Source organism: Magallana gigas, chromosome 7, assembly GCF_963853765.1.
Source record: "Magallana gigas chromosome 7, xbMagGiga1.1, whole genome shotgun sequence".
Classification (NCBI taxonomy): domain Eukaryota; kingdom Metazoa; phylum Mollusca; class Bivalvia; order Ostreida; family Ostreidae; genus Magallana; species Magallana gigas.
Genome location: NC_088859.1, coordinates 49,337,103 through 49,361,408, shown reverse-complemented (window position 1 = coordinate 49,361,408; position 24,306 = coordinate 49,337,103). Strand labels below are relative to the sequence as shown.

General features: G+C 33.8%; 3 protein-coding genes across 3 annotated transcripts in view; 1 reads left to right on the top strand and 2 right to left on the bottom strand.

The window, feature by feature from the left end:
- The window catches only part of LOC105349178 (annexin A6), a 34,695-nt gene extending 18,982 nt beyond the window's left edge, over positions 1–15,713 (bottom strand). Inside the window, exons 1-12 of the mRNA XM_066065871.1 lie at positions 15,694–15,713; positions 13,571–13,682; positions 12,130–12,228; positions 10,815–11,144; positions 10,358–10,528; positions 9,990–10,071; positions 8,551–8,645; positions 8,352–8,465; positions 6,325–6,415; positions 6,108–6,187; positions 5,209–5,265; positions 4,884–5,073 (exon numbers count right to left, since the gene is read on the bottom strand). Of these exons, the coding sequence (XP_065921943.1) occupies positions 4,884–5,073; positions 5,209–5,265; positions 6,108–6,187; positions 6,325–6,415; positions 8,352–8,465; positions 8,551–8,645; positions 9,990–10,071; positions 10,358–10,528; positions 10,815–11,144; positions 12,130–12,228; positions 13,571–13,682; positions 15,694–15,698 (1,426 nt within the window). The 5' untranslated portion in view covers positions 15,699–15,713. The remainder of the gene's footprint in view (positions 1–4,883; positions 5,074–5,208; positions 5,266–6,107; positions 6,188–6,324; positions 6,416–8,351; positions 8,466–8,550; positions 8,646–9,989; positions 10,072–10,357; positions 10,529–10,814; positions 11,145–12,129; positions 12,229–13,570; positions 13,683–15,693) is intronic.
- A 156-nt stretch (positions 15,714–15,869) lies between these two features.
- LOC105323517 (B9 domain-containing protein 1) lies at positions 15,870–21,137 on the top strand. The gene is made up of 7 exons (XM_034455349.2): positions 15,870–16,007; positions 16,299–16,476; positions 18,661–18,729; positions 18,866–18,977; positions 19,089–19,185; positions 19,561–19,691; positions 20,329–21,137. The coding sequence occupies exons 2-7, from the start codon at positions 16,420–16,422 to the stop codon at positions 20,484–20,486; spliced, it is 624 nt and encodes a 207-aa protein (XP_034311240.1). The 5' UTR covers positions 15,870–16,007; positions 16,299–16,419; the 3' UTR covers positions 20,487–21,137.
- LOC105324107 (transmembrane protein 14C) lies at positions 21,130–22,665 on the bottom strand. The gene is made up of 4 exons (XM_034455351.2): positions 22,508–22,665; positions 21,916–22,017; positions 21,606–21,693; positions 21,130–21,269 (listed from the first exon to the last, which is right to left on the bottom strand). Exons 1-4 carry the CDS (start codon positions 22,584–22,586, stop codon positions 21,221–21,223), a joined length of 318 nt encoding a protein of 105 aa, XP_034311242.2. The 5' UTR covers positions 22,587–22,665; the 3' UTR covers positions 21,130–21,220.
- Between the last annotated feature and the right edge of the window lie 1,641 nt (positions 22,666–24,306).

Below are 24,306 nucleotides of genomic sequence, written 5' to 3'. Positions count from 1 at the left end.
AAACAAACAATTGTATAAAAGTCTTATTATACCTGCAGATGTATGGTATAATAATTCATTGCCTAATCAAAGGGATTTTGTTGTTTTAATACAAATTATACTCTGTCCCGAGTTTTGCTTCCACCACTCTTTGCTTGATATTTCAATAATAGTAAATACCTTTGTGCTCAAACTACGTTCATCCACTAATATGAAAAATGTCCAGATTATCTGTTTTGAAATGCCCCCTCTACCGCTTCGGTTTTCAATACACATCCCGAAATTGAAAGTCTACGGAGTTTTTGCATTGCAACAGCCATTAATAAGCCCAGATGATAACGTTAAAAAATTGCGCGATGTATTCCGAGTGTATTCCGAATGGAGAAAAGATGTAAACATTCCCCATTATAAATCTCCGTAAGGAATCTGTTTTCGTTCCTGTGAATTTTTCTGAGAGGAAAGGGATCATTGTTCAATGAAAATATCTTGGATATATTCCCTTTTAACGATTTCAACTGTATTTCTTTCACAGGTATGTGTAATTTTATCAAAAATCATCAAAAAGCGATGGAATAACTTGGGACAGACTATAAATATTTGCGTCTATTTTGAACTGCCGGTCAATAGACTGCGATCTAATGGACCAGCAACATGTTTCAGAAAACTGGTATGTTAAGACTTCCCAATTGATTTCACAGCCATGTGTACAAAGTAATTTTTCTGTACATCATACGATGTCATAGTTTACTTTGATGTCATGATCTGCATCCTTTCGATAGTTCTCAGGGAATGTATTGTAACGTTATGATGTTTTGGTACTTGGTGAAACCCAATTCAATGTTATCAATATTGAGTATCAAAATAATCAACAGTTTTAAAGCCTCATATAAGGTAAATGACTATTTATAATCTGATGGGTTGGAGACTCCCCCTTCTTTGTGTTAACTAATATTAAGTGGAGATGTTTTAATGCATGCAAAAGGTTTGGCGCATGTAAAAGATGAAAAAAAAAAATCTAAGTATATTGCATAATGGCACGAAAACCATCTGTAAGGCCTAACAAAAAAGATAGTTTGTTTCCGCTTTCTGGCTGAAAAAAAGTAGGGTCGGTCGGTCGGAATTTTTTTTTATTTTTTCAATTTTTTTCCCCTTTAATATTGCAGTATCCATACATGCCGGTTAGATACTGACACAGCTGAATGGTATAAAATGAGAAATACTTTTAATATCATTCCTGACTATTAAGCTGGTCTTAAGAAAACACAAAAATGATATCATATATCAGATACTTCCTCTGGCAACGATGAGAGCATTATTAAAATCTACAACACATGGAAACATACAGCCATTTTGAAACAAAACGTTTGAGTTACACTGACTTGAGAAGAGTAACTGCTTCAAGTGTTTTTGTGACCAAAATTTTGAGTAATTTTTTTTCCAAATCGGATAAAAACGAAAATAAACGATTTTCCATCAAAAATCCTTTAAAAAAGTTTTGAGTAGGGGGGTAAAAGCTAGGGTCGGTCGGGAAAGCGGAAACAAACATTTTTTTTTCTTAGACCTAATATGCAAAATGTAAACCCTGAAAACTAAGTAGAAAAAGGAATTAGGTAATAAAACAATTATTTAATGCCTGAGCAGTCAATAGACCAGAATTTTTCCCCTTGGTGCAGGGAACAGCTCAGCCGTTGGCCTCGGGCAATAGATTATACCGAGTTGTTCCCTGCACCTCGGGAAAAATATTCTGGTTTATTGACTGCTCAAGCATTTAATAATTGTATAATATTGGCATACAGAATAAGAGTCAGTTTATCCCTACTCTACTGATTGCATCATATCAAGAAGTGCATTAGTTTTAAGGAAATGCTGTAAACATTTCCATATAACTTCCTTTCGCTGATTTATATTATGCAATCTATATCTTCCTATCTCTTAAGTTTCCTACAATAGAAATCCACTGTACAGTCTTCATTATCCTATCTTATTCCAATAATTGATTCATATCATTCAGTTTACATTTTCCTATCTCTTTCTATTAACTGTTATATAAATGTATCATTCAGTAAACTTTCACATCTGTGCTGCTGTATATAAGTCTCTATATTTGGTATACACTGTATGTACATCAGGGATGGGGTAATGGTAATTTGTAATGGTAATTGAGTGTAATTAATTACAAATTTTGATGTAATTGGAAGTAATGTGTAATTGGCCACATTTTCAATTACATGTAATGGTAATTTAATTAATTACTTTCAAAAAAGGCATGTAATTCCAATTACTTTTCAATTACTTTCAATTACACACTGATGGACATATAAACATTAAGCTGTCCACTACCCATTTTCCCCCACACAATGGTACATTAGGTCAAGTTCGAAGAGTAGTTAAAAAAGCATTGAACTATTATTATATATACCATACTAAATATTTTTCAAAATGGATTTTTTCAATGATTCAATATTTAATGATTAGTTTCCCAAATGTATTTGATGATTGTTTGATCTCTTTTTTCTTACAAATACTTATTTCCCTTCCTATTAGAATAATTAGTGTGTCAATTATCATTGAGTTAGTATAAAACATCACTGTTTAATTTACAAACAAAATCAGTGTTATCGAAATTATATAAACTATCAAGTCATGCTTCGTAATTGATAGCCTAAAATACACAGAGCTAAAATGTATGGCTTCAAATGGGTTTAAGTTTTTGATGCCTAACATGTCCACAGGGTATGTTCCCTTATTGCTAATATTTTGATAATTAGGTAGAGAACAACAGGTGTGAATTGTGTTTTGATAACAATTATAGTCTGCCCTCTACCCGAAATTAACCTGTACTTTGGCATTGTATTTACAAAAGAAAAAAAATAGTGTATAAAAATGCAAAGGAGAAAGTTTTTATATAATAGTTTTGCATGCAAGAAATACTTTAGTTGACATGGTAGGTGTAGGTTAAGGGATATGACTTTTAAATGTTTATTGAGGGTGTATGGGACACCTCCATATTGTGACTACCAGTACCTGCGTTTTAAAATAATTAAAACCAAATATATATTTTTTTCTTTCCAAAAATTGTAACTAATTATCAGAATAGTTAGCAAATTCTCAAACAGTGAAATTATTTTGATTATGAGGAAATTTTATTCATTTTATAGATATACCTCCTTAAACATGTTAAATGTTTATGTGTTGTATATAAATCATGGTTTTAGTAAATTTTGATGAAAATGTAATTTGTAATTTAATTAATTACATCTGCAAAGTAATTGTAATTTAATTAATTACATTTGAAAACTCTTGTAATGGTAATGGTAATTTAATTGAAGAATTTAAGCAAATAATTGTAATTTAATTAATTACTTTCCATTGTAATTGACCCCATCCCTGATGTACATGTTAATCACATAATTCTACCCACCAATAGCCACCATTCCTATGTCTACCCACCAATAGCCACATCCCTATGTCTACCCACCAATAGCCACATCCTTATGTCTACCCATTTATAGCCACATCACTATGTCTACCCACCATTAGCCACTATTCCTATGTATACCAAACAATAGCAACATCCCTATATCTACCCAACAATAGCCACCATTCCTATGTCTACCCACCAATAGCCACATCCCTATGTCTACCCACCAATAGCCACATTCCTATATCTACCCACCAATAGCCACATTCCTATATCTACCCACCAATAGCCACATTCCTATATCTACCCACCAATAGCCACATTCCTATGTCTACCCACCAATAGCCACCATTCCTATGTCTACCCACCAATAGCCACATCCCTATGTATACCAAACAATAGCCACATCCCTATATCTACCCACCAATAGCCACATCCCCATATCTACCCACCAATAGCCACATTCTTATATCTACCCACCAATAGCCACATTCCTATGTCTACCCACCAATAGCCACCATTCCTATGTCTACCCACCAATAGCCACCATTCCTATGTCTACCCACCAATAGTCACCATTCCTATGTATACCCACCAATAGCCACCATTCCTATGTCTACCCACCAATAGCCACCATCCCTATGTCTACCCACCAATAGTCACCATTTCTATGTCTACCCACCAATAGCCACCATTCCTATGTCTACCCACCAATAGCCACCATTCCTATGTATACCCACCAATAGCCACCATTCCTATGTATACCCACCAATAGCCACATCCCTATGTCTACCCACCAATAGTCACCATTTCTATGTCTACCCACCAATAGCCACCATTTCTATGTCTAACCACCAAAAGCCACCATTTCTATGTCTACCCACCAATAGCCACATCCCTATGTCTACCCACCAATAGCCACCATTCCTATGTCTACCCACCAATAGCCACATCCTTATGTCTACCCACCAATAGCCACCATTCCTATGTCTACCCACCAATAGCCACATTCCTATATCTACCCACCAATAGCCACATTCCTATATCTACCCACCAATAGCCACATTCCTATATCTACCCACCAATAGCCACCATTCCTATGTCTACCCACCAATAGCCACCATTTCTATGTCTACCCACCAATAGCCACATCCCTATGTCTACCCACCAATAGTCACCATTTCTATGTCTACCCATCAATAGCCACATCCCTATGTCTACCCACCAATAGCCACCATTCCTATGTCTACCCACCAATAGCCACCATTCCTATGTATACCCACCAATAGCCACCATTCCTATGTATACCCACCAATAGCCACATCCCTATGTCTACCCACCAATAGTCACCATTTTTATGTCTACCCACCAATAGTCACCATTTCTATGTCTACCCACCAAAAGCCACCATTTCTATGTCTACCCACCAATAGCCACATCCCTATGTCTTCCCACCAAAAGCCACATCCCTATGTCTACCCACCGATAGCCACCATTCCTATTTCCAGATTTCCAGACATTTCACTCTTGATGACTTGCTCTATGTCTTTTCCAGAGATTTTTTGATATGCATCAAACACAGCTCTTAGTTGTTCGTAACTCTGGGAAGCCAACAGGGCATTGAATGTGGATTCATCTGTTCCTAGTTTCTTCTCTCCAGCAGCGTATAGTCTCTGTGAAATAAATGAATGAGATCCAAATAATGACCCTCTCTCCTCCAGTTTTCATTATAATTTGTAGTTTTTTAACACACATGCCCCCCTCCCAATTTTATTTGAAAAATCATGGTGTCCATATTATGAACTGACCTGTGCATCGTCCTGGGCTTTCTTCATATCTACAGCCTGGTTCTCCATCCTTCCTCCCTGTCAAACAAACAAACAAATAATGACTTGGGGAAACAATTAGATAAAATCGAGGCCCATGTGCTACATAGCTAACCTCAACAACAATGCTTAGCACTGTACATATAAGTGCAATATGGATATTTATTATAAAACTTCAAATTAATATTCATACAAGCCTTTTAAGTTTTCCCAAATAGTTGTCCTTATATTCTTCTTAAGATTTATGAATAAGTTGAACATTTAGTCAAAACAGCAGGTGAAGTTATCTATTAGGCTTAAGGGGGCTCACTCAAGTTTCTCAAAGCGGCAGAAAATACTCTTGATTGAGACAGATAGCATGATGCATAAGACATTCATGTATATCAGTCAAATATGCAATATCGGATGATTTTCAAAAATTTAATTCAGTAAATACTGTAAATCAACTTTTATTCGCGAGCGAGATATTTTCAAGAGGTTCGCATAAGCATCGTCATCGCAAAAATTTCTTGCCGCAAACCAGCACTTGTCGTATGGTTGTTATAACAACATAGGTCTTTATAAGTATAAGGCTTACTCATGAAAATTAGTTGTCGCAAACCAGTTTGTGTCCAGTAAATCACAAAATAATGTCATTGCGAATAAAAGTTGGTATGAACGAAAGCCACAGACTGTTCACATTTCGTAATCTGCGGTTATTCAACCAAATTCCTTCATACAAACAATTTAACAAAATATTTAAATCACCATTTTGTGACATACCGGTACATGTAGTGTATTAAAAACTATAAGTCTCAATGTAGTGAGCTACCTTAAACTATAATATACAATGTACATGTATATAGTTCAACAAATTTACCCAAACCACCAGATACACTTACATTAGCTAGGGACACCATCAGTCGTTTGAAATGCCCAGAAGTATCACTGACAATATCCTGCTCCAAAGTTCTACCATACACTGTAAAGAGGTATATCTGAGTAAAATGGCCAAAAATGACTCCACATTTTCAGGTATTTGTAAATTTCTGCATACATACAGTGCATATACTCCTTTGTTGTTTAATTATCACTATCAAGATCTTAAGGGTATCTTACTTCGTTTGTATGTATCATTTATGTCTCGGATCTGTTGGTTGGTGCGGCTACACAAAATCTCAATCATGGCATCCTCGTCTGTTCCCAGTCCCTGTCAACAAAAGTAGATCCAAATATATTGACAAGTTTCACAAGAAAAAAATTTGTATATTAAGTCTGATACACATGTACTTGCTTAAGGGGTTTTAAGTCTAAAATGCATCATGTTCATCATGCATCAAGCTTAAAAGTTTATGTAGTCTAAATTGCCAAACCCAGATATATAAACATAGGTAATCACAGATTACAAAGCTCACCGAGACGAGACATCACCCTCATGAGACTTCACCTTTATGAGACCACCTTTATCATATTAAATGAAAATCATACTTTATGATCTTGGATATTCATGGATTCTGTTTTGACACAATATCGTATATCATCTGTTAAAAAATTGTATGATAATCATATGTTCATATGTTAATCAATACAATAATATAAAATAAAATCTTGCATCCTATCATATTTACAACATATATCATATAATACAATAAAATACCATAATAAACAATGATGAGATATGATATTGTAACGTATGATATGACATTGTACTGTGTTATACGTTATTGTATTTGATCACATAATACAATATCATAATATATAAAACAATAAAGTATTATTAATATTACAATATCATATTTCATAATACATCATAACATTGAAACATATGATACAATATAATTTGATACAACATTGTATCATATCAAATGATACAATATTATGTAAAATATTATATAATACAATCTTATTTTATACATATTGTATCATATGATACAATAACATATTTTACAATATCATACAATTAGTTTCATGTGATGTGATAATATATCATATTATAAACTAATATCATATTATACAATATCGTATGATACGATATTATATAATATTACAGTATCATATTATACAATTTCATGTGATATAATTCTATATTACAGAAACTAATATCATATTATACAATATCGTATGATACAATATTATAGAATATACAATATTGTATCATAGGATACAATATTATATTTTGCAATATCTTATGTAATAGTATCATGTGATAAAATAATAAATTGATAATATAATATAATATTATACAATATTGTATCATAATATACAATACTATACATAACGATATCATGATACAATATCATAACATAAAATATCAAAAAATTGATACAATATCAAATCGTATCATATAACTTTTTATAATATTACATATGATATTATATTGTATCATATTTAACAATATTGTTTCATACCATACAATACTATATCATAGGAATCATGTTATATCATTTATCAACAAACACATCTATCTATCGAGCAGGTTTGAGTGAGGTAGGAGATTTCTTTAGCATCCTTGATAATGGAGATCAGGCTCTGTATCTGAAGCAACCTCTGCGTTTCATTTATAATATAGTTAAATCAGCTATGCAAGCTATCATCTATAAAACATGTGACCTGTTCCAAAAAAACAAAACCTCATCCAGCATCCGAAACCTATGGCTCAGATTCAGCATTCAAGCCTGTCCGGTGCATCACTATATATAAGACGCATCTCCATGCAAGTTTGGTGAAGTACAGACCTGCAGTAACTTAGATATTGCTATCAAAGGGCACCTGCAACAAAAACTTTAACCTGGTCCAACAACCTTAACCTCCTCCAGCATCTGAAATTTAGGACTCAGATTCAGCACCCAAGTCTTTTAAGTCCATAAGTAGGTCCAGATGCATCATCCATGCAAGTTTGGTGAAGATAGGACAAGTAATAGCTTAGATACAGGACCTGCAACAAAAACTTTAACCAGGTCCGGACGCCGACGCCGATGTCGACACCGACGCCGACGGTATAGCATAAGCTCCCCCTGACTTCGTCTCGGTGAGCTAAAAATAACTTTCAGTCATCACCTTCATTCCAGTAATCAAGCCTGAAATGTGTTCAATTCTTTTAAATATTTTCAAGGAAAACTTCGTAAAAAGTATGCAAGCATCCCTACCTTCATGGCTCTCTTCAGTTCATAGGCATCATATTCTGGTTCTGACATCATTAGACCAACAATGACGTCCTCAAACTTCCCGCCCAATTCACTCTTCAGATCTTTCACAAGATCCTGGCAAATGGTCAATCATAGACATTAATTAAATTTGCCATAAATACTGAAAAGACTCCATTATGATGAACATTTTTTTTATTACCTTTCCAAACATCGTTTTGAACATGGTTTTTATTTGTTGACGTTGGGAACATGAACGGTAAGCAAGAACATCTACGATTGCCTTTTCATCAGTGCCTAGTAAATAAACAAAATTTTCACATTCCTTGGGAAATTGAAGTCAGTACTGTGTTTAAAACTTTGATTACTGGTATCATATGACACGAATGATTTTCACTATATTTAAAATTCATTTCATTAATATTTACATTTCACATATATTTTGCATGTAAAGCTACTGCAGATGTAGCACCGTAACACAGACAGGGTACTAAAAGGTTAAATCACGAGTTTTAATTCTGACGTCACAAACGTTGAACGCTGATAAATACAACGTCACAAGCGAAAATCAAATATCACGCTTGTGGCCGTTACTGTGGCTCTTCCATAAATTTGAACTTACCCATAGGATAATACAGTAATTTGAGGTATAATTCGCATTTGCGTCCAAGGCAAGAAGGTAAAAAAATGTAAATATAAGTATTAAATCCTTATTTTTTGAAAGATATAGTCTCATAACTGCAACGGTGTGTGCAAACAAATTTTCATAACGCGCTAACGCGCGTTATTCAATTTGTATGCACACACCGTTGCAGTTATGAGACTATATCTTTCAAAAAATAAGGATTCAATACTTAACTATACAAATATATGACAGGTTCTTCATTATTGTACAAAAGTACATTGTATTTCATCCCTTTCAGGTAGTGAAAACCAAATATCATATCTGTACAATTAGTATTTGCAAAATTTGCGAGCAACATCCACTTACAGATATTGATCATAACAGACCCATGTTCTTGTCATGCTCAAGAAAACTAACTTTTGTAAATCAGTTCTCAACTGACCAATCATGATTAAATAAATTACACATAATTTATGGTACTTGATATGGTGTTTTTGTCTCTCAGTTAATACGATACGCAGAGCATGCTCTTAGTATGAACAGTTTTTAAGGCGAGGCAAGCTACTGACAAACAAGTTGATAAAACAGGACTATCACCAGTCTCGTTTGGAGTCATCCTTTCGTAAGTTCTATGGACGCAGAAGTTTAAAGAGTTCTGGTGACCTTGTCAGCAAATATCTTCCACTGGGTGGCATACTGATTGACGTTTTTCATACCAATTGTTAGACCATTATTTATCACCTAATTGTCTACATACTTTTCCGTTTTTTCCTGATTACAACAAAGAGCACAGGTGGGTGTGACCGTTCAGTAGAGGATGCTCACACCTCCTAGGCACCTGATTCTACCTTTATCATTTTGGAGGTCTGTGTTGCTCTGCTTTGAATTTGTATGTGGTTTTATGGATTTTTGAGATGGTTGATGGTTTGTTATTGTCATTTTTTCATAAACAGTTAGGCAGCATAGTTAAAAATCAATATTTAGAGCAAAAGAGGAAGAAGGAAAAAAAGCTGTACCAAATCCCTTCATTGCTTTTCTCAGAATGTTTGCATCATTTTCTGCACTAAAGTTTCTTGCTGGTCGAAGAGTGGGCTCCTCCTGAATAAAAATAAATGCATATCATTATTACAGTGTATAAATCAATACTATCATCTTTTATTAATAATCTTTTAACAAACTGAATAATACATGTTAATCAATACATGTATAACCTCTTTTCAACTAAAAAGTAAACAACAAATGAAAGTAATAAAAATATCTCAACAAAATTACGTAGGGAATGATGCTTTACTACTTCTTGGTTCTTGATAAATGACCATTCTTCACTACCTTTGGTCCATAGCAAATGACACTATTTAAGTTACTTTATTCCATAAAAACATACCTTGGCTTTGTAGGCGTTAGCGGCACTGGGACCCTGGGAGGGTTGTCCCTGACCGTAGCCTGGTGCGGAGGGATTGGAGTAGTTCTGACCAGGCATCTGTGAGGGTGCTCCATAGCTCTGTCCAGGTGGTTGAGAAACTGCAGGGTTTCCTCCATAGGAAGGTGTGCTGGACTGTTAAAAGCAAAATTCTTAACACTAGGGAATCAAATCAACTCCTCTGCCTTAATTTTACAAAATCTGTACATATTGCCTGCTCTATTTTATTACATGATCACCAATTTTTTGTCCTCAAATAATCCAGGCTGAGATAATACATCAAATACAGCGCAATTAATTTTTACAACTGAACCAAACATTTCCATGAATAATAACAAAACTTGCATATATATTTTTCAGATATAAGTACAAAACTTGCATATATATTTATCACATATAAGTACCGATCTCGTAGACTCACATAGCTTTGTGGTTGTGACTGTGGGGGGCCATATCCAGGCTGGGCCGCAGCAGGTGCCCCATATCCCCCTGGCTGGGGATACCCTGGGGCATTGCTGACTGGGGGTTGCTGGGGAGGGGCACCTCCAAATCCTGGTCCTCCGTACATATTCTGTTGAGAAGGAAGAGGGGGTCCTCCAAATGACTGCTGTGGGGGAGCTCCACCATAACCCGGTTGTTGGGGATATCCTCCGGCTTGTGGTTGGGGGAATCCCCCTGGCTGGGGGGCACCCCCAAAACCAGGCTGTGGAGCTCCGTATCCGGGTCCACTGTTAAAACCTTGGGAAACACCCTGATCCATGGAAAAAATATATGTAAGTTGTGAAATCTGTCTCTTTGTTAGACACATGTGTACTTAAAGTAATATATCAAAATAAAGAAACTGTAGACTAAATACCGGTATAACAAATTCTGAGTGATAGTACTGAACATTTCAAATCTTATGGAAAATAATCATTCTCTGCATAAAAACTTAGCTTGGTGAATGGTGATGCAATACAGTCATATACAAATAAACAGCAATTCTAATATGTACCGAAATATTAAATTAAATGTATGCTCCTTTTTTAATATATATATACAACATACAAAACTAAAGAAAATTTGATGGGATCTGTCTAAATTTTAAAGTAAATTGTGACTAGACTTTATAGATACAGGTGCATACTTCATGTACTAGTATACAGGGTATTATGATAACACCTTGAAACACATGCAAATTAATGATTGTAATGTCATGTTTTGTTTACACAAGTTGATGTCTGCCTATTGTCCAAATATTGTAACTTAATCTAACAAAAACAGATGTGTATCAATTTAACAGTTAAAAAAAATAATCATAGCCATAGAAATACTTTTATCAAACAGAAAGAACCCCTTTCCTTTAAAAAAAAAATGCTAAAATCATGTATGCTTCATTTTTGTTTTGCTGAAAAGAATGGGATGAAGCTCTGCCATTCAATCACTTTTCAGTCACCTTTCAGTCATATTTCAGTTGACTGAAATGCACAATTTGATCCTATGACAAAGCCCCTTGTAATTCTGCAGATAAATTGTAATAGAAGGAGTCTGTTGGCTGAAGTACCCATGACAATTCACATATTCTTCAGAGATCAACGTTATACCAGCCTGTGCTAGATCAATAGACCTTCATAAACATGTACTAACAGGAAATTTCCAAGTTCTGTTCTGACTTCCTGAATGGTTTCTACAGCTATCAATACACATGTATATTGAAGCATATTTTATATTGTCTACAAAGTTACAAAGAATATTACCCCGAATCCTAACTGTCCCGGGGCCCCAGGGTTTGCCGGGTACCCACCAGATGATCCATAGGCTGCTGCATTGGCAGACTCGGGGGTCGGCATGGACACCTGTAATACAAACAAGCTAAGCTATCATTTTGATCAGAGAGATAGATATTATGTTAGCATTTGAGGCCATGAGGACGCAGAGAAACTGACGATATCATTAGCTAAAATGCTCCATTTTATGCTTTGATAAACATACGATGGTGAAGACAGGTCCATAAAACCTAACTTTTAATTTCCTTCCAAGACCAACATTGTATCTGTTCAATATTTCATTGTATCTTTAATTTAATAAAGTCATACTGATAGTGGGAACATCAGACCTGGTTGTCGGTGATGCTCTTCTGATACCTGCCTGTACAGGTAGCAATGTTTGACACCTGTACAAATTTAGCTCTGAAAATATTACGCTCGCAAAACTAGCATGACAATTCAACATGTTCTGAATAACATTTCTAATTGCACCTGAAAAATCTTTGATAATGTGTTTACAGTAATCCTCTAGTGTTTTTTACATTTAAATTGTCCCTGTCATATGTCTATTGATAAATGATCAGCTGATTCTGTTTCGTTAAATCTCATCTTTTCGTGTCTTCTACTACATACAGGTTCCTCACAAAATATCTGTCATGTAATAGAATCTAATTGTTACTTGGAGTGACAGGATTTCCTGTCTTTCCCTCCTCTATTTGTCTTATTGAGTGTTTTGTTGAGTCCTGTTGGTCATAATCCCGTAAACTCCCTCTACACTATGATCAGCACCCACCCATTTCCTGATATACCAAGCATGCATCCTTATTCAGGGGATTGACTAGGTACATAGAACATGCATGTTAAAGCCTAAAATTATCTTTCAGAAGTTTATGTGATGTTCTAATCAAACTCTTTCACAAGATTAACTATGCTAAATCTTTATAACTATGGCAAGACTGGCTGTGATATCATGATCAATGAATCTCACTAGGAATGTTTATTACTCAATGATTCCCATAAGGAAATTATAACTATTTATATAATCAAAGTAATAAAATAATAACTGGAAACCCTTCTAACCAATAACATTCAAGAGGGCAATAATAACTTGCTGAGATTTATGATAGTTGGGAAATGTCACACATCTTTTTTCTTAACACTTATCAGATGTCTTCAGAGATAAATGTGATTTTTCTTTGACAATAACTCCACACACATATCCATCACAGTCATAATATCAAAACAAGAGATTTCAGATTTCTCTATTAAAAATAAAGACAACATTTTCCCCCATATTGTACTACACTCAATAAACCTTTCAGGAAATCCAGATTATCAGAAGATCTGGTTAATAAAATTACAATAAACCTGTTCATTGAATGCATCCAAACTGCATGACAATGGTGCATTTATGAGTGGATAAAGTACTTACATTGCCTTGTGGGTAGCCTCCTTGCTGGGGATATCCACCCTGCTGAGGATATCCCGGCTGTTGTCCACCTGGATATCCATATCCACCCCCTCCATACGGATAGCTCATGTTTCTGAAACAATGATCAATATACAGGTGTCAGGGTGTTTGCTGTTTAATCCATGTCGCTACATTGATCTTCTCAATGTAGTCAGGTAAATTAATTGATGAACGGTGACCTTGACCTTAAAAAAAGACAGAATCTACTGACTAGAATCAAGTCGACTTTCCACTACACATGGACCATTGTAAGTGAAACTGGTCCAAAGAGAAAATCAATGTTTCACACAAATTGATCTCAAAGTTCAAGATCAATATTATGTAACATGTATATCAGATGATATCACTCATAATATTTGACAAATCTTTGCTTCAAAATGCCATAATTTGGCAAACTGGACCCTGTTAGTCAAAAGCTGAAAATGTATCATTCACCTGGCATTGTTTTTTTTTTAAAGACTTATTTGTGATCTACACAAATTTAAGTCATAACCTAATGTTACACAACGTTGTGTTATTTTTCTTGCCATTGAGGCAGCAATAGATTTCTTTACAAATCAGAAAATTTCAAAATCTTTATCATTTAATTTACAATTTTCTTTTCGATTTCTTTTTATCTTGTGTACTAAATACTACAGGTATCTTGTTTTGATGAAGTTAGAAGTGGCTTTCAGAATAACTTCCCTCTTTGTTTACACAAAACAAACACAGTATTAACAACATAAGAGAGCAGACAATGTTCACACTCATCTGTGTGAAGTTTTTGAAAAATAGATACTCTGTACTTTAAAAAAATTCAAATATATTATACAAAAACATGTACAAGTACTATCAATGTATTTTGTTATGATCATTTGTACAACATGTGTATAAAGTTTCTACCAAAAAATTTGGTAAAACAACATATCACATATTGATATCTTAAGTTAGTTTCCATGATACCATAAAAATTGAATGAAAGCCCACTGAATATGTGTATAATTCAATACAAGTTGGTAATAAAAATCTCATTCCCTCTTGGGATAAAAAACAAATCAAGTATCATTAGATATTGCAAAAAATTAGGACTGCGTTTTAAGAAAAGGAAAAAGGGGTTTTTTTTTAGAAAAGGATTGTAGGCTAATTAGTCTGTGGCATTCAGTCATTATGTTAGTACTGTACCCTCTGTACCTTAGTGACCTACAGGTATCTTTAATAATTTGCTACTTTCATTTTCCAATGCTTTTACACTGCATGGTACCCTCCTTGTAACCCTTTTTCTCCTCAAAGATATAGAAGTGTACCCTAGGGTACAAAAGTATCACCTCAAAACATAGTCCTAATTTCTTGCCATATATGAGTATCTCTTCCGTGACACAGAGATGGTCTGTAGTTAGATCATTGATTGTTGAACACCAACATTCATGGCTTTCATTGTTGATTCTCAAAATTAATTACTCATTCAAACAAGAAACGTGACAACAATACAGTGTATTAATACTGTACCAGTAGTTTGACAATTGTCAATTAAATCACGTATTTTCAAAGCTATGAATTTTATGAAATCCACAGTATCAATTTAAAAATATCCCCTTTACATAAGGAAAAACACATATATGTACAAATGTACATGTCATTCAGTGAAAACCAATTGATAATCTTACCTTTAAGAGAGATTGGACTTGAATATTACAAATGGCGTAGATATTTACAATTCCTTCATGATTTTTTTAACAGTCCTGCATAATTTTAGTTTACTTCAAAATTGTCCATTCTAAAGAAACATGTCATCATTGAACCCAACTAAAGTATCTTCCATGGTTCTAAACTATATTATTAGTGAAAGCAAAGACAACCATAGGGATATTTTGGAACAGACCTGAAGTGAAAATGCCTTGATTCCTGGCAAGGAAGTCACTTGATTATGATTACCGACATTTCCCTTTTTCTATACAAAAAATACCACCCTATGTAAAAACAGGGACGTATAGGCTATATACTAACGTTACTGTAATATAAATAAAATATATGTGGAGTAGGCAAAGAGCAAGATTCACTGTTTGTCTTTACCTAAAACGGAATTATTTCATGATAAGATTATATACCTCATGTAGGCCTACGTTTCTACAATCTTTGCCATTTTTTTTTTTTTACAGCATTGGTCAGAACTCATCATGTCATGATTTAAGCCACAAATAACAGATACATTAATGGTGAATTTCAGTGATTAGTAACCAAGGGGTAAAGTCATTGCCTCTGCAAAACCGTTCATACAAACCTTCTAGTTGATCTTGATTTTTCGAATAATAATCAAATAATTCCGGAAACTCTTTCCCAAAGTTGATCCCGATTAGAAATAATTGAGGAAGGAGTGTACATAACGCAATGCGCAAAAATCATTTCGAAACATACAGTAATTGTGAGTTTATGAGTTATAAGTCTGGACTTTAATGTAAATTGAATAAATCACAAATGTTTCCTATATTTAAAACGCTATTAAATATTAAATTCACTAATCTTTTTTTAAATAATTGTCAGAATAGGGTTCGATCCCGATTGTTTATTTCTTTTATTTTGCGTGATTTAAAAAAATTGTGATATAATATCTAAATTGAAAAATAAAAAAACAGTTTGATTCACATTCCTTAATCATTTAAGTTAAGACATGATTTTATATTTATATTTTTTATATTTATTTATTTTTATATAGCACCAGGGACGTATATTCCCTGATAGCGCATTCTCCTGCTTTTCCCGGTAAATAGCGTGACCTTTGTTTACCTATCTCAACGACTAATTCAGTGGCAAGTGGCGGTGAATATTCACTGAAAATGTCACAGAGCTCGGTGTTTCTTTTAATGGTTGGAGGGCAGATTGAATCAGCAGAGGTGTGTGAAAATAGTGTGTTCATGTTTTTGTAGAAAAGCATCCTAATACTATAGGAACGATGAAATCATGTATAACGTTGAACATAATGTCATGCACCAACTTGTTTAGTGTTGATAAAATGATAATATATTCTTTTATTTGAAAAGTGATTTATTTAGCAATTTGTTGAAAATTATTATAGAAAAAGGCTTGATAAAAATTTTTTGCGAAATTATCACGATATAGATGTAGACTGACATTCATGATAATGGAAAATACAGAGCAGGTCCAGCACAATCTCTTGATTTAGCTATATAGCTTGAAAAAGCTATATAGCTTTATAAAGCTATTCAAAATAGCTTAATAAAGCTATTTATATGCAGTTTTTAAAGAAAATATTTATTGTAAGAAATGGACGAAAAATCGCAATTAACTTGCTACTCATATTTGTGCCATTGACCATTATAAACTTGACCCAAATTAAAGATAGATTTAACTCTGCAGCTTTTAAACACTTTTAAGCAAAAACTATATTTCCATTGTTTGGGTAACTGTTCACCACTTTGTGTGCAATGAAGCGTGGATAAGTATGATTTCTTCTCATTGTGATAAATTATTACCAATCAATTATCTTGTTCACCATAACTGACCTCCTTTATATTTCATTCAAGAAGTAACTCTGTGGTCATGAATCAGTTGCCCCAAAACTTATAGTGCAAAGTCTCTTAAGGAGACGCAAACTTATGAGTAATCTTTACATGCATTGTTTACAGAACAGTTCAAAGTTGAAAATTATCACTGCATTAAAGTGCGATTTTTTATACATACTGAAAAAATTACACATTTAAGAAAAATATATGACAAAATAGCTAAATGAAGCTACTCTGAATAGCTTAATAAAGCTATTTAGCTTATTCAAGCTATATAGCTAAATCTGGAGATTGTACTGGACCTGCAGAGTGCATAATACAACATAGCAATGTAAATGCATTATGTTGTTAGTTATAACAAGTAGCAATATTAGTTTTTATTTTACGTTAATATGTTAACATAAAGTACAATTTAAGTATTAAGGATGAATGCTAGAGAAAACGTACCCAGGAGAAAACGTACCTAACTTATAGGGTACGTTTTCTCCAGGAGAAAACGTACCCAGGTACGTTTTCTCCAAGAGAAAACGTACCCTATTGAAATAATAAATAATGGTTTTCATAGATATTCTTAAATGAAATATAATATACAATGAACATTTGTATCATTTGTTGAGCACTGTAGTTTTTAAATGCATAGTCACCATGGTCATGTACTTAAATTATTAAGACAATAATTTGTAACATACACATACACGAAAGTGGCCTGAGCAGTTTAATTAGTCGACAATTAATCCACCATAAACGAAACCATTAAATAATTAGTTTTTATTGCAATCTCATTTGGAGTACTAAATCATGAGTATCTCATGAAGTCGATATTGCATTTTTTAAAACATTTTTTTGAAAATTATCTATAAAACAAAGTTGCTTAATAAAACCAAGTCCAAGTCTTTTAAATATTTGTTTGATTCATATATATGGAAACTACTACGAGATGTAACATTGAACAGTCAATTTGCTTCCGACACCACTGACATGTATAATGTGAGGAGAGTGAATATTTCTACCTCCTGCGCGGGGAGGCAATACATAATATTACATAATAATAACTCCTCAGGTATTTAATTGATTATCACTATAATTAAAATCAGGGGATCTCGCATAGAGAAACTTAAATCGGTAAGGCTACCGATAAATGGATAATTAGAAGAAGTAGACTGATAACACTTTATGACAGGTCATTATTTTGTACTAGAATAAAAGTTGCTACAATTATTATCAAGATATCATTCATAAAATGAATATATTTCTATACATCTATGCATTGAAATATGCATTAAAGTAGCATTTGAAAATTATTTAATATGTCCAACCCCTTTAAAATTATAAAGTATTAAATTCATATATCTATGAAATTCTTACATTTCTGTATATTTATTAGGCACAATAGTATTTAAAAGTATTAAAAACTATGAAGTAGTATAATTATGATTTTTATAGGGTACGTTTTCTCCAGGAGAAAACGTACCTTATAAATTGGGTACGTTTTCTCCTGGGTACGTTTTCTCCTGATACCTGATATGTAAACTAAAATTTAAAAAACTTTTGCAGTTTCCAGATTTTGATGATATATATTGCAAATACTGCTTCACGTTTGGACCGGATTGGCTAGTTACATCAGTGAGTATTATTTCTAATCAGATGATTTTATTATTTTCACAATTGTCTGTACTCAGATTTTGAGTTTAAAAATTATTATTGTGAAATATTCAGTAAGTACATTAATTAAGGACTAAAATGATTTTTTTTCTATTAGGGGTTGGATGAAGGCCTGACACAAGTCACAAAGAAAAGTCGAGATGACAGGCAACAGTTTGTCTGGAATTTTCCTCTGGATATAACATTTAAAACCACTAATCCATTTGGTTGTAAGTGCTCCTGAATTTTGATTATATCTAAAGATTGAAGAACCTGAATGAATAAACAGATGTTTAGTTTCAGCTTGAATTTGTATGAAATTATTTCTTTAAATCTTTAAGGGCCACAGTTGATAGTCCATGCTTATGGCATTGATGCATTTGGGACGGATGTTGTGAGGGGATATGGAGTCACTCACGTACCCATCACACCCGGAAGGTAAAGGTTTTCTCCAATTTTAATTTTACTTATTGATCAACTGATCTGATGCCGTTTCCTGTGGATTTACATCCCATCAAGACTTTATATTAAAGCCTACGCCTGTGGGTTTTTGGCCATTGAGTTGGGAGGGTTCTTGGTTTTGCTAGCAACCAACATGTAACCTCCAATTTCTTGTTTTTATAGCTGTTGTTTCTTAATTGAACTCTTTATTTGCATTGGTGTTCTACAACATTAAAACTGCAAAAATTTTAACACTTGCAATTTGACCACAAACTATTAATGATGTCATAATCTAACATCAAATGACCCTGACCTCTGACATTTACAAAATCAATTTTAAGATGTGTGATAACACTTAGAATTGTTTTTCAGGCACAAGATTCGCATTCCAATGTTTGTACCCGAGTCCTCCTCCCAACTTCAGAAATTAACAGCGTGGATCCTTGGGCGACGCCCCGAGTATGTGGATGTCAGGGTGCTGGCCCAGGGAGAGGGAAGAGAAGGTATCATATCATGTATTAAAATGGCTGTTTCCTGACTTTTTTTTTTATAAATTTATAGAAAGATTCCTTATGAAATGTGAGGACTTAATATCTGCATTAAATCGCTAGAAGATTATTTTATAATTTTGCATTTATTTTTTGGAGAAATGTAAGCTAAATGAAACTATAATAAAAATTTGGCGCTCATGATTTCATATTCTCGCCATTTGTTGCAAAATGGTTAAATCAAAGAACTCTTGTTAAATAAAGAATCTACAGTAAATTACATGCAAAGCACTAAAAGAAAATCTTATTGCTTCAAGATATTTATAGAACCATAACAGGAGCTTGGACTTTTGGTAGTTGTGTCAAACAGCAATGTGATGTAGCCCTGTCTATTTCATTGCTGGCCACTTGGCCATAGCTCATTGAAATCAACAAGATTTGTCTGGCTTTTGAGCGTAATCGGTGTAAATTTCACTTCAAACCAGCGTAATTTTTCACTTGTTTTGACGCAAGAAATAGATAGTAACATACTACTGAAAGTCTAAGGTCTTGTTAAAATAGTTCTAAATGAGTCTTGAAATTGTTACCTATTAAAGTTTGGATAGTTAAAAGTACCATGAACAAGTGTTATAGTATTTTATTCTATTTACAGTAACCAGAGTGAGATCGCAGGGCTTCCTGACAGTGTCATTTAATGTTGTGATGAAAGACATGAAAAAACTAGGCTACGACGTCATTCCATCTGAAATGTCCACCTCAGTGATTCCAGAATCTGTGGGGCCCAACAGTGGGGGGACAACGGAAACATGATCTGTGCTGAGTTATTATTTATGTAGAAATAGTATTGACAGATGAGTTACGTATGCCTTCTGTTGGCCGATCCCTGGTAAATCACACTCCGTCCAATATTAACAAGAACATGGGTTGTTAAGGTATCATGTAATTGTTATGAATGAAATTGTCTGAAGTGTTTTCAGAAAACAGCAAAGTGTAGCTAGCATTAACTTCATGTAGATATACCGGTACACTGTGTATGGTGTAGAATAAATATACATGTGTCTGATTTTAAAGTTTTAAATATCTCGAGTTTGTCGTTTCTTGTTAATTTTAAGTTATTAACAGTAGTTATATACTATATATAGCAATTAAGGGAAAATGTCTAACTATTTGTAGATCATACTGGCAGTTAATTTACTGGTGCTTACTATTACTTAAAGCACAATATTAAATTGAAGAGATTTTTTGTTAAGAATTGAATAAGACTTAGAATCTTAAAACAGAAATTGTTCATCCAATTACATTGTGTAACTTATTTTTTTGACCAAATAGGTCATTTTATACCAAATAATACTTTACATGTATTTAACGTTTTTAATATAATTTTATCAGCACATAAATTGTTTCTTTGTACATGTATTATAAGATCTGAATAATAAATCAAATACAAGTACGATACTGTAACATGTTATTTTATTTTGAGTTTCTGACTGAATAAAATGAAGCATGAAAACAAGAGTCTTTGTGCCTACAATCGTGTGAAATTATTAAGTTCTTGAAGCAATTCTGTATCCAAATCTGGCAACCATCAGCAAACTGAAATGACAAATGCGCTGGTAATGAAGTGAGATATAGATCTTTTAAAATAACAAAAGAACTCCATTAATACTTATAAACCATCCTTCAGTTATTATTTTTTTACCAGTATTTAAAATCTCTCCCCTAAACCTTTCTACTCTCAATTCTAGCCTCTGCCTCTCTCTCCCTTTTTGAATTGAGAACGTTTAAAATAATGAGAAAGCTTAATGAGCAGAACCATCCTTCACCATTATATTTTTAGTCAAAATCTCTCTTTCTCTGTCTATCTCTCTCTCCCTTTCTCTTTCTCTCTATAGTAGCTTTCACTAGAGTCCATAAAAATACAGGTAATACCTCAAGCCAAATACAAGACCAGCAGGCATGAACTTTCCAGAGTTGAAAAACCTGTATCCCATCACACCAGCCAGCAATCCACTCGTCACTTTTTATAAGAAATAATTACATCCTAATTAAAGCATATATATCTTCAATATTCTACTTATTGCTACTGAATTCAAATTCATAGACTCTAACTCTACATCAATTCATTATTCATAATACAAGTACAGGCAAAAAAGTTGTATCCAAATAGTGATAAGTAAAAATCAACAGAATTCAAACTTGTCCTCCAGTGTTTGAATCGAGTCTGAACGAGATCACATACCCAGAGACAGGTTGACGTTTTGTGGGTCGTTGGAGGTCTGATAAGTACCGTACCCCATCAAACTTCCAAAGGCAAGACCAGCCACCAAAGAGGGGATACTCCCTGAAAAATGAAGAAGAATTTAATAATTGCTGTCTTTCGTCATGTTCCAAATTACAATAAGATCATATAAATCCGCATTATATATATCAAATCCAACAACTTTTAAATGGCAAATTTTCCTATAAGTCTATAGTTCATAAGATTGATCCCCAAGAAGTTTTGGATGAACTAAGGGATCTCCTTGTCCATTATTCTGATGAGATATAACAAAATTAATGCAATTTGAATTGAAAGAGATTGGACGGTTAAGTTGGGCAGTAAATATATCTTTTCAGACTTTTGGCAATTGTGAATCTTCACTGCTTGCAGCTACTTCACTATTACTACCATGGATTAATCATGTTAACGGCTTGCATTGAGCAAATTGAAACTATTATGACTACAAGTCTATGGTGAGCAGCAATGTACTTGTGTAGGTCAATTACCATGGTTGACACAGCATGATACCGAACTACAAAACATAATAACGAAGAAACAAAGTCTACATTACCTGCCCTCACATATCCCATCAGCCCTCCAGCTGTTACAGTCACGGAATATGCAAGGCTGACAATATCCACACCACCCATTTTGTTCCTGTAATGTGAAATCGAAAGTAGACGGGGGAGGGTTAATTTGTTACCCTCTATTTCTGTTTAGCACATTCGACCTTAACAGACAGGGGAAATATGATTAAAGTTTTTTCTTTCTGTTTTAGGGAGTATGCTAGATTGAATTAATATTGTTTTTTACGTCAATGTTTTCTACTGGAGCAATTAAGATAAACATTTTAATAATTATATTTGAATCATATAATGAAACAAGAGGCCCATGGGCCACATCGCTCACCTGAACAGCAGTTCCTTGTAACATTACATTTCGTAGCATATGCTTTTTCTATTTTAAACATTGAACCCCTTTCTGGGGACCCAGTAATGGTCCGAGGTTTATGGTTGGCTTAAACAACATAAATAGTAACATAGGAATGAAAATGTGTAGCACTGCGGTGGGACCGCACGTACACAACCTGAAAAACTGAACGTAGAAGAGTTCCACTTCAAGAGGAATAACTCTCAGACTGTACAGAACATTAAGAAAGATAACTCTTGGTTCCACTTCATTAGAGTTTACACAATTTGAGGATCCTTGCATAGTAATCTCACTGTAGCATTATAGTTCTCGAGAAGAACTTTTTAAAAACATTTTCAATATATCTTTCTATGTTAAACTTTGAACCCCTTTTGGGGCAACAGTATTAGTCCAGTGCTTAAGTTTTAATTATTTGGAATCTACATTATTTAAGGATGCTTGCATAGTTATCTCACAAGCTGAAGCATTATAGTTCCCTAGAAAAAGATTTTTCAACATTTTCCCTCTATATTTCTATGCTAAACTTTGAACACCTCTTGGGGCCCCAGTATTAGATTGAGGTCACGGCTTTTATAATTTCGAATCTACACTATTTGAGGGTGCTTACGTAGTTATCTGACAAATTGATGCATTGTAGTTCTCGAAAAGAAGATTTTTAAACATTTTCCATATATACCGGTACTTCTACATTTAACTTTAAACCCATCTTGGGTCCCTAGTATTAGTCCAGGGGTCACTATTTTAAAACTGTCGAACCTTCATTATCCAAGGTTGTATGCATGATAGTAATCTCACAAATTGAAGCATTGTAGTTCTCGAGAAGAAGATTTTTTAACCTGTTACCTTTATATTTCTATAATAAACTTTGACCCCATCTTGGGGCCCCATTATTGGTCCGGGGGTCACGATTTTACGAATTAGGAATCTACATAAGCGAAGGATGCATGCATAGATATTCCACTAACTAAAACATTGTAGTTCTTGAGAAGAACATTTTAAACTTTTCCTTTGTTTTTTAAAATGTTTAAATTTTGAACCCCTCTTGGTGCCCATCAATTGTCCGGGAGTTACAATTTTTTGAATCTACATTATTTAAGGATGTACATGTATGCATAGTAATATCCCAAACAGTTGCACGATGGTTCTTGAGAAGATTTTAAAACATTTTCCTATATATGTTAAAAACTAAACCCCTCCTGGGGCCCCACTTTTGTTCGGGGGTCACGATTTTTACAATCTTCACTATATATACAACCTTTTGTGTATGTATTGGCATTTTTGGTGAAGTGGTTCTTGAGAAGAAAATTTTTAAACATTTTTTATATGTAGTTCTATGTTAAATTTTGATCCCCGCCTGGGGCCCCAGTTTTGGTCCGAGGGTCACGATTTTTACAATTTAGAATCTTCATTATACATACAAGCTTTTGTGTAAATATTGGC

Excerpts from the sequence above, each read along its gene's own strand:
- LOC105324107 (XM_034455351.2), bottom strand. The coding sequence starts at position 22,586 with ATGGGTGGTGTGGATATTGTCAGCCTTGCATATTCCGTGACTGTAACA. Across the intron at positions 22,018-22,507 it reads GATGGGATATGTGAGGGCAG|GGAGTATCCCCTCTTTGGTG; the intron begins GTAATGTAGACT and ends TTCATTTTTCAG. Across the intron at positions 21,694-21,915 it reads AAACGTCAACCTGTCTCTGG|TGACGAGTGGATTGCTGGCT; the intron begins GTATGTGATCTC and ends TCTTATAAAAAG.
- LOC105323517 (XM_034455349.2), top strand. The coding sequence starts at position 16,420 with ATGTCACAGAGCTCGGTGTTTCTTTTAATGGTTGGAGGGCAGATTGAA. Across the intron at positions 18,730-18,865 it reads CGGATTGGCTAGTTACATCA|GGGTTGGATGAAGGCCTGAC; the intron begins GTGAGTATTATT and ends TTTTTCTATTAG. Across the intron at positions 19,186-19,560 it reads GTACCCATCACACCCGGAAG|GCACAAGATTCGCATTCCAA; the intron begins GTAAAGGTTTTC and ends ATTGTTTTTCAG.